Source organism: Panthera onca, chromosome A1, assembly GCF_046562875.1.
Source record: "Panthera onca isolate mPanOnc1 chromosome A1, mPanOnc1 haplotype 2, whole genome shotgun sequence".
In the NCBI taxonomy this organism is placed as follows: Eukaryota; Metazoa; Chordata; class Mammalia; order Carnivora; family Felidae; genus Panthera; species Panthera onca.
In genome coordinates, this window is record NC_138339.1 from 83571309 (window position 1) to 83589436 (window position 18128).

General features: G+C 36.5%; 1 protein-coding gene across 7 annotated transcripts in view; it reads left to right on the forward strand.

The window, feature by feature from the left end:
* ARB2A (ARB2 cotranscriptional regulator A) overlaps positions 1-18128 on the forward strand; it is a 423507-nt gene that overhangs the window by 330120 nt on the left and 75259 nt on the right. Inside the window, exon 10 of one of the 7 annotated variants that reach the window (XM_060637731.2) lies at positions 6114-6162. The exons of the other annotated variants lie outside the window; for them this stretch is intronic. Within the exon in view, the coding sequence (XP_060493714.1) occupies positions 6114-6162 (49 nt within the window). The remainder of the gene's footprint in view (positions 1-6113; positions 6163-18128) is intronic. 7 annotated transcript variants of the gene reach the window in all.

An 18128-nucleotide genomic window follows, 5' to 3' on the forward strand; every position in this document is an offset into this window, starting at 1 on the left:
CTCATTACTTATAAACAGGTGGACATCTTATGAGATTGCATGCCAAATTTATTAGAAACAAGTCTTTTTAAATTATCTGGAAAATGCACAAAGCATGAGTTGTTCCCCTAATAAAAAGGGGGAAAGGGGTCAGAGCAAAGAAGAAAGTACCACTGGTTTGTGTTAGGTGACACTGTGCCCTGCTTGTCTAATTTGATTACACAGAGCCCCTGAAGCCTCAGGCAAAGCTGATTTTAGCTATAATCAGCTTCTTAACCTTTTGAGAACTAACGTAAACACTACCTAGCAGTGGTTAATTATGTTGCTCTGCTACCCACTACAAAGTGCAAAGGTAAAAGTGTAGAACTACAGTAACACATGTTGTGACAAAATTTAACAAGATGACTTAAGGGGATTGCAGTAGAATGCAGTTATGTATTCGTGATAAATTTTAAGTTAATAAAGAGATTTAAGGGTGCTTTAAAAATTTTTTTAAGCTACAGTTTTTGCTTAAGTTTTATCTGTAAGTGCTGAACATTGATGTACTACGTTTAACTTTTGGCTCTCCTCACGTTTGTCCTTTTCTCTGAAATCCTCTTTTGATTATACCTATATATTTGGTAATACAAGTATATTCCTGTACTCTCATTCTTTCATTTTCAAAGTAAACAAAGGTGGTTGCAATATTCATATAAGTAGAGTAAAATCCTCTCGGTTCGCTTTTTTATAGATAGTAAAAATTCATTAGGGGAATAATGGAATTTCTTTATAGTTAAGTGGAATATTGTGGCTACATGGTCAAGAACCTAACTTTTTGATTTAAAACAATAGCTCTTGATGTAAGAATCTGATGTGTCATATGGGAAATTAACACGTAAGATGATTTTACTGTCTGTCATTGGTGTAACTCTAGGGTAGTGATGTGACTAATGGGGTAGAGGACCATAAAGATTGACTAATGTACTTATCAGGGCTGTCTCCTCAAAGTCTTATTTGCTGGGAAAAGTCCACTAGAAATATTCTCCTGCACAGGAAATGCAGGTGACCAAGAGAGTATATGGAGCCATAAGCCATACCCCATATTCTTGAACTCTATACCAGCAATTTTACCTGAAATTTCATCCCTTGAAAAAAATTCTGAAGGGTAGAATCTTAATGCTCCCCAGTGACACACATTATAATCAGTCACTCTGTGTGGAATTAAAATGGAGTGGGAGGGGAAGGTTTGGACTAAAGATGAACTATTTTTTTTTTTTAATCTAAGGTCAGTTCTTCATAAATAACATGAATATGCCACATGCTTATATTACACAGTATAGTTCATGTTGTGTTTACAGTAAGCTTAAAAACTACATGTAAAGAAGTGGACTTGGAGAGGAGAGCATCATGGGCCTTTCACAGTTTCTGAGGCCCTGGTTAGCACCCATTGGGCCACATGACCAGCTCTTTTTGGGTAAACTTGGCCTCATGGTAAATAAATAAATGGCATGGTCTCATTAACAAATAACTTAAATTCAGTAACTTAAGAGCCACCCAAAAGGAAGAGTTCAGTAAGTTTTGTAGCCACATATAATACTATGGGATAAATGAAGCCAGACAGCAGATAACTGGATGTTTTGGGCCCCTGACAAAAAAGTTTTTTTTAAATATATATAATTTATTGTCAGATTGGTTTCCATGCAAAATCCAGTGCTCATCCCAACAGGTCCCCTCCTCAATGTCCATCACCCACTTTCCCCACTCCCCTCCCCCCATCAACCCTCAGTTTGTTCTCAGTATTTAAGAATCTCTTATGGTTTGCCTCCTTCCTTCTCTGTAATTTTTTCCCCTTCCCCTCCCCCAGGAAGATGCGGTTTATATATACAATGGAAAAATGTTTTAACTGAATCATCTTCCCTGTTTTATAATCAGCTTGTTGAAAGAAACTAATATATAAACATCCCCATTACTGCTGCCATAGGTATCTTTTAGATGACATGCCTTTTATTTTACGGCACATGCTACAAAAATATAATACTTGTTGAGTATTCTGGTGTGGACGGAGAAGACTTCTCAAGGATGAAGGCCTCAGGCACAGTGGCTCCAGCTGCCCCTGGTCCCCTCTGCTATCCTGAGGACTGAAGCAGCACTGTCTCTGCACCCCTGTGACCCATTCAGGACCCATTGTGGGCCAAGAGGTGGCTGATTTAGAGACACTAATTTACTACATTTTATGAAGTCTTCTCTTAGGAGGACCCATAGGAGAAATCTTTCCCCAAATTCCATTTTTCCACCAAGCAATTATTTCTTTTCATCTTATGTCAATGAAAATCTTACAGTATGTGATTCCAGTGGTTCCCAAACTTTGCTCCACCGAGCATTACTTGAGCCAAGGCCTCTTTCCTATCACAGTGTGGTCACAGTGTCTAGGGTGGGAGCCAGGCATCAGCCTTTTTCAAAGATCCCCAGGTAGCTCCCAATCGTTCCCCAAGTCTGGGAACCACTGACATACCCTTCTAGCTTTCACCATTTGGAAGGCTGAAGCTAAATTTGCATCACATCTGTAGCAACTCCATAGGACTAATCACATGCATTCATTATTTTCTTGTCCATTTTTGCTTTTGCCTTGACTTCTTCAAATGTTTTTGTGTTTTCATACAATTTTATGTTGTGTTTAATTTTTTTAAATATCATTAGTGCAGTAGAATTTACATACTATAAAATAATTTCATTGTATATGTACAACTGAATATTTTCTAGCTAATTTACAGTTGTGCAGCCATCACCGCAATCCAATTTTAGAATATTTCCATCACCCCAAAAGTTTCTGTGTGCCCATTTGCTATTTCCACCCACAGCCCCAGACCACCAATGATCTACTGTCTCTGTATATCATAGAAGTAGAATCAAAGAGTATGTGGTCTTTTCTGTCTGACTTCTTCTGCTTACAACGTTTGTGAGATTCAAACACGTTATAGCACGTACCAGTAGTTCATTCCTTTTTGTTGTTGAATAGTATTCCATTGTGTAGATATTCTGCATTGTGTTTATCCATTTACCAGTTGATGGATCTTTGAATTATTTTAATTTGGAGCTATTATATATAATGCTGCTACGAACATTCAAATTTGAATCAGTCCAGACCTGTTTTCATTTATGTTAAGTATATACTTAGGAGTGGAAGTATTAGGTCATGTGGTAAGTTTATGTGTAGCTTTTTAAAGAACTGGAAAACTATTTATCAAAGTGGCAACACCATTTTACACTCATACCAGCAAAGCATAAGAGTTCCAGTTTTTCCACATCCACAAGAATGCTGACATATCAGTCTTTTTTATTATAGCCATTCTAGTAGGTTTGTGATATTTAAATTTGTATTTCCCTAATGACTACTTGATATTAAATGTCCTTTGATGTGTTTATTAGTCATACATGTATCTTCTTTGATGAAATGTCTGTATTTTTTTAATCTGGTATTTGTCTTATTATTGAGTTGAAAGGGTTCTTTATATATTCTAGATACAAGTCCCTTATGATATTTGTGATGTACGAATATTTTATCCCAGGCTGTGGCTTGTTGTTGTCGTTGTTGTTTTCTCTACGCTATCTTTTGAAGAGCAGAAGTTTTTATGAGTTCAAAATTTGAGGAACTTTAATTTATGATTTTTTATGAGTTATATTTTTGGCATCATATCTAAGAAATCTTTGCCAAATGTAAGATCACAAACATTATCTACTATGTTTTGTTGTGGAAGTTTTACAGTTTTTCCTCTTACATTTAGGTATGACTCACTTTGAGTTCATTTTTGTATATGGTGTGTGGTAAGGATCTAAGGTCCTTTTCTGGCATATGGATATCCAGTTTTCCCCACAGCACTTGTTGAAAACACTGTCCCTTTCCCCGCTGAATTGCCTTGGACCTTTCTTAGAAATCAACTGAGCATGAACTAAGCGTTTATTAATGGACTTTATGTTCTCGTCCATTGATCTATATGTCTGTTTTTTACACTAGTACCACGCTGGTTTGAATACTGTAGCTTTATCATAAATTTTGAAATTACAGTGTTGTTCTTTATTTGGATCATCTGTAAATTCTGTCAGCAATTTTTTTTCTGGTTTTCTTACACTTCTTTTGTTAAATTTATTCTTTTTGAGGATATTGTGAGTGGAATTCTTAATGTCATCTTCAAATTGTTTATTTTTAGTATAAAATATTAACTTTGATTTTTGCGTATTGATTTTGTATTTTTCAACCTAGATAAAACTTGTTTATTAGTTCTAGATTTTTTTTTTTGGTAGAATCTTTTGGGTTTTCTAATACAGGAGCTTATCATCTATGAATAAAGACACTTTACATCTTCCTTTCCAATATTCATGCCATTAATTTCTTTTCTTGCTTTACTACACTGGCTGAAACCTCTTGTACTATGTTGAATAGGAATGGTAAGAAAAACTGGATTTTTTTTTTAAGGATTGTTGTTGGTGTTATTTTTTGTTTTTTCATTTGTTTCTGTCTTGTTTTATTTGTAGAAACTTGCCTGAATTTAATCTGTAGAATCTGTCTGCCCTTCAGTACGTACATGCTGACAATCTGGTTTCTTATTTTTGTTTTATGTTAGGCTTGCTTCCTAGAGATCACCCCTCTGCTGCATAGTTTAATGGTCAGAGTTTTTGCTCAATCATCCCACACCAGTAAGGCTCTATGGATGGATCTGTGTGTGAGTTGCAGAGTATATTCAAAGCTCATGCAGTTCTCAAGTCTTCCCTAGGCTTTTATTTTCTACTAGGCTTTCCTGGGACTTCTGTGCTGGCACTCAGCCTTCCAGACAGTAGGGATATGCCGGGGGTTCATCTGAGTCTCTCAGTGGCGCTCTCACTTCCGTGATCTTCCTATCAAACTAGTCCACCAGTCTGTTGCCCACCCCAAGTGAGATCACAGCTGAAGTGTGGTGGGGCCGTGGGCTTTGGTGGTGAATTTCCCACTGAGTTTGCTTTATTTGCAGATAATACCATTGCACAGGGGCTTTTCTCCTACTCCAAATCAAAGTCAGGCCCTCTAGCAGTGAAGCTGCCGGTTTTCACAGCCAGTCTCACCCTGGCAGCACAGCTGTGCCTTCCTTCCGAGCTGCCCACCACAGACTGTCACTGTTCCTACCTGTAGTTCAGCAGTTTTCCACGGATAAACACGTTTCATTTTGTTGTTTGCCTTTGATTGATCTCTAGAGTGCTGAAACATTTGCACCTGACAACTCTTTTGGCTTTTATAGTTGTATCGTAGTCGGGACAGTTTGCCAACTCTTCACCTACCATCCCTGGAAGTCCTGCCTGGGTTCTTCTTTGTAAGCCCCCAACTCTTTTTGCAACAAGATGAAACAGTCAATACATAAATATAGAATAAAGTAAAATAGAAAAGTAAAGCAAAGATAAAGGAAGTATAAAAATAAGAACATAAATATCGTTGTAGCAACAATAATTTTTAACTCCTATGACAAGTTTTCCCAGTATGCCTAGGAATGGAAGTTGTCCTGGGCTTTCAGTAGAGTTTTTCCCTGTCAGAAAGTATAATAATCTTGTCATTGAGGTGCAAAATAAATGACAAAAAAAGAAGAAGAAGAAGAGGTGTGTATTAGACCAATAAATAAATAAATAAATAAATAAATAAATAAATAAATAAAATAGAGCAAGTTGAATCAAAATACTACCCCGGGATCCTTTTTGTTTCATTTTATTTTGTTTTCTCCCAAAGGTCAGATCCCAACACTTGTACAACTTTAGACTGTAGGAATGGTTTAGAAAATGTGCAGTGATAAAACTGCCAGATTGAAGGTTTCTTAAGTGCTACTGTCCAAAATCACTAGGCATGCTTGAAACTAGTAATTCTTGTCAGAATATACACTCTCAGTGTGTGACTTTTATCTGCAGGTGGCAGAGCATATGTTTTAGCACCAAAAAGTGTAAGGTGGCAGAGAGAGGATATTTAATGTGTTGTAACCTATTTTTATTTTTAATTTTTTTTTTCTTATAGCTGCTTAGTTCCGGTCAAAAGCAGGCTAACTAAAATAGTCTCAGGTCTTAAGGGCTATGTTTACATTAGGGAAGAAAAATGGTTCCAAATATAATTGTGTCATTTGTTTTTATTTAACACATGAATCAAGGTTATTGGACCAGCATCTCTCATGAAAGAAAAATACAGTGGCATTTTGGGTAAGTGAAGTCCAGAGAGTTGAGCTCTTCTCTTCAGATGAATTTTCTGGTTAAATTATAATTAACCCCTTAAAAACAATCACCTTTATTTTTATCCTTATTATAACCATTTTCCTGCTGTAGGAAAAAACTACCTAGGCATAGGTAGCCATTACGTGTAGAAAGCAAATACTACTTAGTATTTCCTGACTAATGTAGTTCTTATTACGTGATTCAAAGTTATCATTCTATGCATTAATCATAGTCAAGGCCTTAGCTAAAGAACAGGAGTTACAAATTCAAACACCAGCTGATCAGTGACATGCAGGAATGCAGGCCCTGTGTTGTCAGATTTTCCAGTTTTCTCGGAGAAGCCAGAGATCTGTATATTTACTTGAAATCTCTTTAGTTTTCAGCATTGAAACTAACTTAAGCTTTAAAACAATTATACATTTCTACTCCTGAAATCATTGTTGCACTATATGTTAACTAACTTGGTTATAAAATAAAAATTTATTTTTAAAAGCTGTTATACAGGCTAAAAAAATAGCTACCAGCCAAATCAGGCCCACGGGCAGCCAGTTGTTGAGCTCAGATTAGGAAGAATAGTCAGCTCCTGTTCTGACAACAACCTCTGCCTGGCTTCTTAGCATATATCCCTTGTTCACAAAATAATGCATAACAGGATCCCCAAATGGTTGTCTTCATTATTTTACTGTAGAATTCTGAGGTAATGTGTTTTAGTGGAAAATGCCCTGAACTAGTCATCCAAAACTCTTGATTCTGTGGTTAATAATATTCCTTAAGCCTTTCCTCTGCCAACCAGGCCCTGGTCTAAGCACTTTAGATGTATTAACTCATCTGATTCCATTAAAGTCTTACAATGTTAGGTCAATCATTTAACTTCTATAGATCTCTTTACTTCAAAAATTATAATATCTGAGATTAGACAATCTGTAAGAACTCCTTTCGGCATGAAAATGCTTTCATTTGGAGAATATGAGGTCAATCCAATGAAACAAAGATAAATTGTCAACCAGACTATAATGTTAATTTGTATGAGTTTATAGCACATTATCACATATATAACACAATAAAAGTAAATGTATATAATCTTCAATTCACTTACATTCCTTCAACAAGTATCATGCTATGAAGATTGCAGGTAAGTTGAGGAAGAATTTTAGCATCCACTGACCACGGGGTTAAAAAAGCCTGAACCCTATCCTAAAGGAGCTTATGATCTCATTGAGGCAGTGTGTCATGCAACTGAAACTTATATTAGAGCATAAAGTAAGTACCCAGATAAGGATTACACACAGCAAGGCCTACGTATTCCAAGGCTAACAGAATGGATGTATGAATATGTGTGGTGTGTCTATGGAAGATGAAGCTTGAAAAAAGGGGAAGATTGGAATTGGGAGATGCAGAGAATCATTTAAGAGAGAAAAATCTCTCAAAGTCAGAAATTAGAATGTTACCATATCAAAGAAGTGGAAGGCTTATTTCCCTGATAATGCTTATAGAATAGTGAGAAATTTTACATAAAAGCCCAAATAATTCTTATAATGCATTTTCTAACTTTTAACTGTTAGGAAGGTTGAGGACTATAGTGAATAATATATCCCAATACAAGTCTTATAACTTTGACAGAAAACACGAATACTTAAGGGGCAGTTGGTAAATAAATTATTTTGTTTGCAACTAACTCTCAAATGGTTCAGGAAAATAATATATATAAAGGTAATGAAGCACATGTGGCAAAATATTAACAATTATTGAATCTAGAGGAAGAATGTAGACATTGTGCTATTGCACCTCATGCATTTAATTTTTTTTTAACAAAGTTGGGGAGGGAATAGAAGAGTGGAAGAAAGACTAAAGAAAGAGTTCTCCAAATAACTTAAAGATTAAAGAATCAATATAGCAAATACTTAGAATTGAACCATAATGAAAATACAGAAACTTTTTGGTATAGTAGATTACTAAACGAAGAAATTTATACTCCTAAATGCTTATATGAAAAAAGAATAAATGCTGGGACACCTGGGCGGCTCAGTTGGTTAGGCGACCGACTGGCTCAGGTCATGATCTCACAGTTTGTGAGTTCAAGCCCTGCGTCGGGCTCTGTGCTGACAGCTCAGAGCCTGGAGACTACTTCAGATTCTGTGTCTTCCCCTCTCTCTGCCCCTCTCCTGCTCACGCTCTTTGTGTCTCTCTGTCTCTCAATAATAAATAAACGCTAAAAAAAAAAATTAAAAAGAATAAATGCTAAAAATTAACGAATTTTTAAATTTAAAAAATGAAATAAAATATAAAATATATTTAAAAATTGAATTTAACATAGCAATTGCAGTATAGATAGATATGTAATTAGATACTTTATGAATATTTGATACAGTTACTTCATCTCAAACTTCTCAAATCTTAGCAAGTAGATCTTGCATTGTACCTGTGGCAGAAAAAAAAAAAAAAACTGCTTCTGCCCATCAAGAAAGGTAAATAAAAAACAATAAGTGGTTTATTTTTTGACTATTAAATCTCTACATTTTGGTAAGATTTTGTTCACTTATCTAACCAAATCTGAAACAAAGCAGAGTTGCCTAGCTTCCATTCAGTTTTGGGCAAAGTCAGTTTATTCCCCCATTTGTTCTTATCTTGTTTTGCCAGAATTATAAAAATATACCTATGATAGTATATTTAACTATCCAGATGATTACTTTTCCACTTCAATGAGGCACAGCCTAATCAAACAGACCTAGAAATTTTATGAGTTTAAAAAAAGTACCTATGGTAATTTCTAACTTTTAGTTTCAGTGGGAATTTCACTAATATCTTCACCAGAATTGTAAAAAAATGAAAAACAATTCTATCCACATTGTAAGTTGAGGTAAAATTCACATAACATAAAATCCACCATTGTAACCATTTTAAAGTCTACAGTTCAGTGACTTACAGTACATTCACAATTTTGTGCAACTATCACCACTGTCTAATTGTAGAAAATATTCATCACTCCAAAAGGAAACACCATACCCACTAAGCAATCACTGTCAATTTTGCCTTTCCTCCACCACCCAGCCCCTCGCAAGCACTATTCTGCTTTTGTGTCTACAGAGTTGCCTATTCTGGACATTTTTTTTTTAATGTTTATTTATTTTTGAGAGAGAAAGACAGAGCATGAACAGGGAAGGGGCAGAGAGAGAGGGAGACACAGAATCCAAAGCAGGCTCCAGGATCTGTGCTGTCAGTACAGAGCCGTACGGTGGGGCTCGAACTCACGAACTGTGAGATCATGACCTGAGCAGAAGTCGTGGGCTTAACCGACTGAGCCACCCAGGCGCCCCTGGACATTTCATATAAGTAGAACCATACAGTAAGTAGCTTCTCATGTCTGGATTTGTGCATTTAACATAATGTTTTCAAGGTTCACCCATGTTGTAGCATCTATCACTTCTTCATTCCTTCTTATTGCCCATTAATACTCTGTTGTATAAGTATACCACATTTTGTCTATCCGTTTGTTGATTAATGGACATTTGATTTGTTTCTACCTTTTAGTCATTATGAATAATGCTGAAATGAATATTCATGTACAAGTTTTTGTTTGAACACCTGTTTTCAATCCTCTTGACTATATACCTAGGAAAACTGCTGGGTCATGTAGTAATTGTATGTTTTTAACTTTTTGAAGAATTACCAAACTGTTTTTCTGGCCATATTTTTTTAACGTAGACTTTTAAGGCCAGTCTGTGAGGAAGAGAACCTTATAAAGTGAGAATTTCCAAAATCCCCCCCCCCAAAATTGAGCAATAATGTCAATCACAGAGTAATTTGGGTTGAGGTCTCTCTTTTGACATTAGTAAGCATTCCTCTACCAGCTTACTTGAGTATTCACTGGAGGGCTTTTATTCTGTGCTCTCTGACCAATAGTTGTGTAATTGAAAAATGTGTGGATGGCAGTAGGGGTGTAACTAGAGTTGGAGCTTTTGAAATATTTTTTTCCCTAAAGTTTGTCTTCAGTTAAAGAGGACAGATGCTTTACCTTTCAGTTTAGAAGCATTACTTATATCTGGAAGTTTCAGACCTTAATCAGATATACTTTAAAATAGTTTTAAATTAAAAAAAAAAAGTTTTAAATTAGGGTAGTGTCTTCTTAGTGCTCAGTAACTGTTTTAAATTTCCTAGTGTGTCCCAGAAAAAAAAAAATCAACACATCTCCATTAGAATCCATGCCAGAATATTTCTCAGCAACTGCTAGCCTTCTATATTTCAAATGGTTGCATTACTGAAATTTCTGAGAAGTTTGAGAATTTCTTGAGAAACTAAAATATTGGACCTTTTAAAAAACTAAACGGTTCACATATATGTTTTGAGGTTTTGGCCTAGGGTTAGCTTCCCCATGGAGCTGGAATATTTTATACTTGGTATTAAGCCAAATCTCTGGCTTGCACGCATTCAGCTTATGTTGCATTCATCCAAGTCCTGGCATTTGAATGGTCTTTTTCCTTCATCTGAATATTTTCTAACTTGAAGAAAAACAACACTTTCTATTTAAGACTTGACTGCCTCCTCTCCTTGCCCTCTTCACCCACAAGCAAATGTCTTCATACTATGTACCTGCAATGCTGTGAGGAGAGAGAGCATCTTGGTATTTTCCGACTCAGAAGGATTACCCTGAAATACCTCTGACTTGGGGATCCATGGAAGAGCTGCAGGGAATTCCATAACCCTTTGAAGTTCTGTGCTGAATCGGAGTTATGGAGAGGAGAATCCTAGCTTTTGTCATATTTCCAAAGTGATATGTGAGCCCCAAAATGTGAAGCTCCAGTAGCCCTAGCAGTGCCTGAAAGCAAAGGGACACACTTCCTGGGGCACCATGACACATTGGATGGTGTGTGACTGAATCAGGAGTATTTTTCTGTCGGGCTTTCGACTGCAGAGTCAACGTAATAGCAGTGCTAAGTGGCAAAGAATCGGTAATGCTCGGTTTGTTAGGTCGCACTGCAAGTCACACTGCTTACTTGGGCAGAAATAATCCCTTTTGCATACTGGCTTTTCCCATCATCTCATACTTACAGAACTTGTCATTTTTTAGCAAAAAAACAGACCTTTGAGAAAACTCATCCTTCTCTTTAATACTTTGTTAATCTTCAACTATATGCATGTCCCTTAGCAGGGGTCCTGCACCTTCCTTAAAGCTATTTTGTGGGCGTCAGTATAATCAGATGCTCCTAAAAGTGGAGGAATAGCTCAGTTTATTGCTTCTGGGCCTTGGATAGCCCTAGGAGATCTCATCCAAAGCTCACCAGCATTATAACCTTAAAGCTACTGATAGACCTCAGGGGTTTCAACAGATAATCCACTGCAGTGCTGATAGCTGTTTTCAAGGATGTATCAAGGGCAAATGCTTATGCTGCAGAAGGTGATTTCTAGGAATGGATGGAGGCAGGTGGGAATAGTAGGGCACTGACTACTTACAGAGATGGCATAGCCAGAGGTAAGGGCAAGTGGAAGAGTGTAATGCTATTACCCTGCTCAGAATGTGACATCAGCTTCTACCCTGAGGCTTCTAGTACTTGTACAGAGTATCTTCTCCAGCCAGCAAAGTATTTCTTTTGACTATTTGATCCCCTTGGTCAGTTCTTTGAAATGGTTTTACCTTCCACCTACCCCTTATTGGTATCCAAAAACCAACTTGTGGTCCCACATAAATATCACTTTTTCAGATTTAGTTTCTGCACTGTGGTCCTTATACACAAATTCCAGTCCTGTGAACCAATGTACAGAAGTGAGAGTCTTAAAGAAAAAAAAAGTAGTAAGATATAGGAAGGACTGTTAGCTGGTTTTTGTTTAACTGATGTGTGAAGAGAAGAAGAAAACTAACCTTGTTTGCATACCTGCTGTGTGCCACTCACTTTCTGTGTATCGTCTCGTTTACCCCTCGTGGTACATCTTTGTAGTGAGTGTTAGATATTTCTTACAGATGAAGAAACCAAAGTTCACACAGTTTATAAGTTGAGAAAGTTGGAATTCTAGCCCAGATCTGATAGTTGTGACCCGCACTGTTTCCCCTACACCCACCAGAGAACAGCAGCTGCAAAGGAGGTTCCTGAGGACTTGTGGGGGCAGCAGCCTCAGGGAAGAGGGCCAGTGGACTTGTTCCTGAGCGGCATTGTGTATTTACAAACCTATTGTGTATATTTCGGATAATTTGGAGGGTGGAAGCTAATCAAATTTGTAAGGATGCTTAAGTCCTTGCACATTTGCAAGCTTGTCCTTGGTGCTTCCCCTGAAGAACTCTATGGGAGTGATTAGAATGGAAATGAAACAAGCAGCTAATAAATGGGTAATTTTTAATTTCTAGTTTTTGCTTAAATTATTAATATTTTTCTTTATTCCAGTGAAATGTTGCAAATAAAAATGCAGGGAATTTATTCCAATTTTAACATAGTGGAAGGTAGAGTAAACAAATGGTGAAAAAAATTCAGGGGAAGGGTTAATAATTAAATAATGAAAAGGTTAAAATAAACTTGAAAATATCCTTGAACTTTGACAAAAACATGTATAATAGATATGGATCCAGATACCCTTTGATGCTTACATCTGGGAATCCCAAGAAATAAAAGAAGCATATTAAGAAGGAAACCTTAGAGTGCCACTGGATTGAAAGTTAATAGAATGAAGTCTTCCCCCTACTCCACTCCTACCCAACCCAACTTCATTCCACTAGCAGTTCTGACTCATTCCTTCCCTCATTCAGAAAATATTTACTGAGACCTCCTATATGCCCTACTATTCTAGATGCTAGAGATTTGGCAGTGATAAGGGTAAACAATATTCCTATTACATCAAGCTTAACTTTTAGAAGAGAAAATAGATAATAGGTAGCAGATTATGTGTGTGTGTGTGTGTGTGTGTGTGTGTATGTGTGTATTTATATACATATACTCTGCTATATTCTATAGAATGTTATACATAATGTGTGTGTGTGTGTTGTAATGCATTTAAAATGTTTTAGGTAGTGGTGTCAGGATAAAAATAAAGTAGGTTAAAGGGTGAGAGAGTGCAGATGGGGGTGCACAGGTATACTTTAAATGGGGTGGTCAGGAATGGCCTTATCACTGAACTTTTTGGGGCCTAAGTATCTTTGTATATAAAATGAGAGCATTGCTAGGTTATCACTAAATGGCTGCAAACTCCTGTGCTTTCTGCAAAGGATGCATCTTTGGGTCAAATAATCTTTTATATGTATAAATTATGGTCTTTGTTGTCCATTGATCTAAAAAATAATAAGAATGTTCATTGATTCACAAGGTTAATTCCATTTTACATTTGGGGAATTTAAACTGAGAGTTAAATGCCTTCCCAAAGGTTGCATAATGGTAAAAGAAGGATTAGAGCTCTCAATTCCTGCCATTCTCAGTCTGAAATTCCACCATAGTATACGATATAATAAGAAGTGGAATTGAAATGTCAGGGAAGTTCAAAGTACATAAAGATGTGTAAGCTATGATAGACTAAAATATTTACAAATAAGGAATTGGATAAGTATATCCCACCACATTCATTTATAGCAGGCAAGTAAGCCATGTGGTATGCTTTGAACCAGTAAAATAGCAAATCCCCCCCCAAGAAAATCTATAATTTTAATCAAAAGTTTGTTTCAGTCATTGAAATTCTGTTATTGCTGCTTACAAACATTAAAGTCAATCAAAACATCAGTAGCTTTGCAAGATCAATATTTTTAATATGTTTGCATTGCAGTACTGCAGATTTTTGGCTAATAGATCGCACCCATATTGATTTCCATGGGAAATGTTAGTCTGATACTGAAATAATTAAAAAAAACACACACACAGGGATTATTGGTTTGGAATTTTGAAGGAGATAGAAGTATAAAAATTGGTTATTGACTAAATTGCTTGGGGTGAGTGAACCTTGGGCACTTGCAATAAACTTGTAGCACTCCGTCATTACTGAATACTACCTTAGTCCCTTAAACTGAAAATCAATCAATAACTTATTATAACGATGCAAATTGTGGTGAAATAACAGACTAGGCATGTAAGAATCACATTTTATCAAAACAGAAAATGCATAAACATATGTATGGGTATATTGAAAACGTCTACTGAAACTTAGTGACTGTTTATGACTTTCAGATTCCAGCAGATGATAGTTTGGGTAGCATTTTTAAAGAGATAAACTGCCACAAAACAACAGTAAAAAGAAGTATACAATTATTCTATGAGCAATAATGAAAGTGCAAACACTACAACATGTCAACTGACAGATTCTGTTATTTTGATTCAGAGCAACATTACAATTGTTACTCTGTTCTCACAGCATTGGAATAATGTATGCAAGCATTAGATTAGATATAAACACATTCTGCACAATAAGAATGTAATGCACATTACATTTCCCTTGTTTTTTAGCCTTTAGTTAGGAAAGTCATATTTTCATCTAGAAAGTTTACTCTATTTTTTTCATTTGGTTACCATTATAAATTTATGAATTCTTAATCTCTCAGAGGCAATCTAGTGTTTTAAAAAGAACATTTCTTTAATGTTTCAATATAGGTTCAGACAGGAATAATAGTACTTAAAAGTAGCATTTACATATTTTATTGCATATTTTTATTTAATATTTTTAATTGTGTTATTTCTATCTTATAGAACCATTTATTTGCCTTGAGAAGATTATAGGATTAAAAGATAAAACTGAAAATTAGTTATCACAACTGTTGATCTTCACTGTAAGCCTAGTCAATATTTTTCTTTGAGAATAAGTTTAGCTCTCTTTATAAATAGAAGATTGATCATGATTCCTTTCACTGCATGACATGGTAACAATTGTATAATGTGATGGTCAGTCCATTTCATTTTAGCGTTAATCTTTGATGACTACTTTTGCCAAATTTCTTTCATCCTATTCTGACTTCTGTTTATCTTTTATCATTGTAAGTAGCGTTATACCCAAAGTCTGTGATAAAATCTATTTTCTTCCTATTCTGTTTGAAATTTCTACCTGACTGTGACTTTTCTTAATCTGTGTCTCTCTCATCAGTTAGCTATTATTAGGATATTGTGTTATGATGGATCCAGCCTTCAGAATGATTTAAGAGACATAAAGCTTCACTATTATCTAATGTCGTATATATCATACCTGAAAATAATCAAGTTATCAAAAGATATTTACATATAAGCTGTATACATATTCATACAGTTTTCCCTAAATCATTGAATGGCTTTCTGCTATGCCATAACTGGAAAATTATCATATCCATGGTCTTTAAAATAATACAATTCCATTTCCCTAGCCTGCCATTTCCTTATTTTCATATACAATTGCTCTTTCTATTGTTTATGCCTTTCTAAGAATTCCAGTCGGAATTTGTATCACTTATCATTATCAGAGAATGTTATTTCTTCAACAGATAGAATTTGTGCAATCCCCAGTTAGACTCTCCAGTTGTCTAACTAGTCAGGGAGCTGGGCATGATGAAAGTGGGAAATCAGCTGTTAGAAATCAAGCAGAGCAAATAGTATTTCTGCAAGGTTCCACAGCCCACTCTCACATCCACATGGATGTCTGCCCAGAGCCCTTCTGGATTTTTCATTTAGGTCACTAGTGCAACCTCTGCTCAGGATGGTTACTATCTGACAGCTCTCTGCTAACCTGGAATAAGTCATGTAATTTGTGATTTGGTCCAGAATGTCTGATTTCTCTCTGTGAAGGTAGTATCTAAGAGCAGGGCTGTGTCTGTAGAGGGCAGATATTTAACGTGTATTTGTGGACCCTCATCATTTGACAAAATCTGTTGCACCCAGTAGACAATACTCAGAGTAAAAGAGGTTATCCTCCCTTTATTTAGAATGTCAAAAGACAGGAGGAAAAAGGATTCCCAAGAGCTGCTCCTAACGCAAACTTTTTATACTAATGGGCTAGTGAATACCAGTGTCAGAAGTTCATACCACAGTATGAACAAGATGTTTTGATTTTAATCTTTAGACAAAGCAGAATTTCTTCATTCTAGATCATGCTGATAAAAACTCATTCTATAATCAAACTATAGACAGTCCATACCACGCCATACCTATAGCTGGAAAATACCCAAAGGTCTTTATTCATGAACTATTTTACAGGCATGCTGCTCAGAGAATGTGCAAGATAGAGTAGTTAAGAGCACAGACTCTGGAGCCATCCTGCCAAAGTCCTTTCTCTGCCACTTTCTATCTCTGTGACCTTGGACAAGTTGCCTAACCTCTGGTTTAAAAAAAATTTTTTAACGTTTATTTATTTTTGAGACAGAGAGAGACAGAGCATGAACAGGGGAGGGGCAGAGAGAGAGGGAGACACAGAATCTGAAACGGGCTCCAGGCTCTGAGCTGTCAGCACAGAGCCCGACGCAGGGCTTGAACTCATGAACCGTGAGATCATGCACCGTTCAAGTGAAGGATTTCCATTCCTTCACTTATAAAATGACAATGATAGGGCATCCTCATACAGTGTTGTGAGGATTAAATACATGTGAAGCATTTATTACTTGATTCTATATACAATGTGTTCTGATGTCTGTGCTGTTGGGACAGAAATGAAAGACTTTAACCTCTGATAGCTTTCTCTCTAAAGTCCCATTCCTGTAGTCTGAGAGAGGCACTCCTATCTTCTGTCCCCATGGCTCCCTGTACCACCCCTACTATATGTATATTACCTGTATAGTATCTATTAACTTGTCTCTCCAACCTCCATTAAAGTGTAAGCTTCATGAAGGGCACCTGGGTGGCTTAGTCGGTTAAGCGTCTGACTTTTACTCAGGTCATGATCTCACAGCTCGTGGGTTTGAGCACCGCATCCGGCTCTGTGCTGACAGCTCAGAGCCCGGAGCCTGCTTCCGATTCTGTGTCGCCTCTCTCTGCCCCTCTTCCATTTGCACTGTGTCTCTCTCTTTCTCTCAAAAATAAATAAAACATTAAAAAAAATTAAAGTGTACACTTCATGAGGACAAAAACCATGTCTGTCTTTTCATCGTTATTGCTTCAATGCCCAGCACATAGTTTGTAGTCTGTAAATAATTATGAGATTAATGTTTAATAGAATATAATAAAAGAAGTTTGACAAATATTATTCATCCACAGAGTTTTGCTTTAACAATGTTATCATCCTGGTTTCAGCAGAGACTGAAAGGCAATGAATGATTGATTTCAACTTCTTTGTATTGGCCTCTGCCTAGAATGTTCCACCCTTATATATCCACAGAGCTCACCCCATCATCTCCTTCAGGTCTTTATGATGTTACTTCAATTCCTGTCCTGACTATATCATTTAAAATTGCATCCCTGTCGCTTCTCTGTTCTGTGTTTCTGTACCATTTATGACAGTCCAACCCTCTATGTATTGAATGATTTGTTATGTTGATAATTTGTTATTGGCCTCCCCTGCACCTCCCCCCCACCGCCCCCCACTGGAATGTAAGCTTTGTTGGTTCTGTTCAGATATATATCAAAGCATCTGGAATGGTGCCTGGCACAAAGTAGGCAGGCACTTTTAAAATACCTGTTTAATTTATTAACAACTTCAGTGCATTGGTGCTACCAACTTAGAAATAAGTGAAAGCAAATTTACTATTGAAGGATAATGAACAAATAATTAATGGGGCACCTGGGTGGCTCAGTCGGTTAAACATCCGACTTCGGCTTAGGTCATGATCTCACAGTTCAGGAGTTCAAGCCCCATGTTGGGCTCTGTGCAGACAGTGCAGAATCTGCTTAGAATTCTCTTTCTCCCTCTCTCTCTGCCCCTCCCCCACTGGAGCGCACATGCGCTCGCTCCCTCTCTCTGTCTCACACACACACACAAAATGAATAAACTTAAAAAAAAAAAACCCAAAGAATTTGAAATAAGAAACCTTGAGTTCCATTTTGAGCTCAATCATATGTGCTTTTGAGTGTGCTAAATGTATATACTTCACCTCCTTGAGC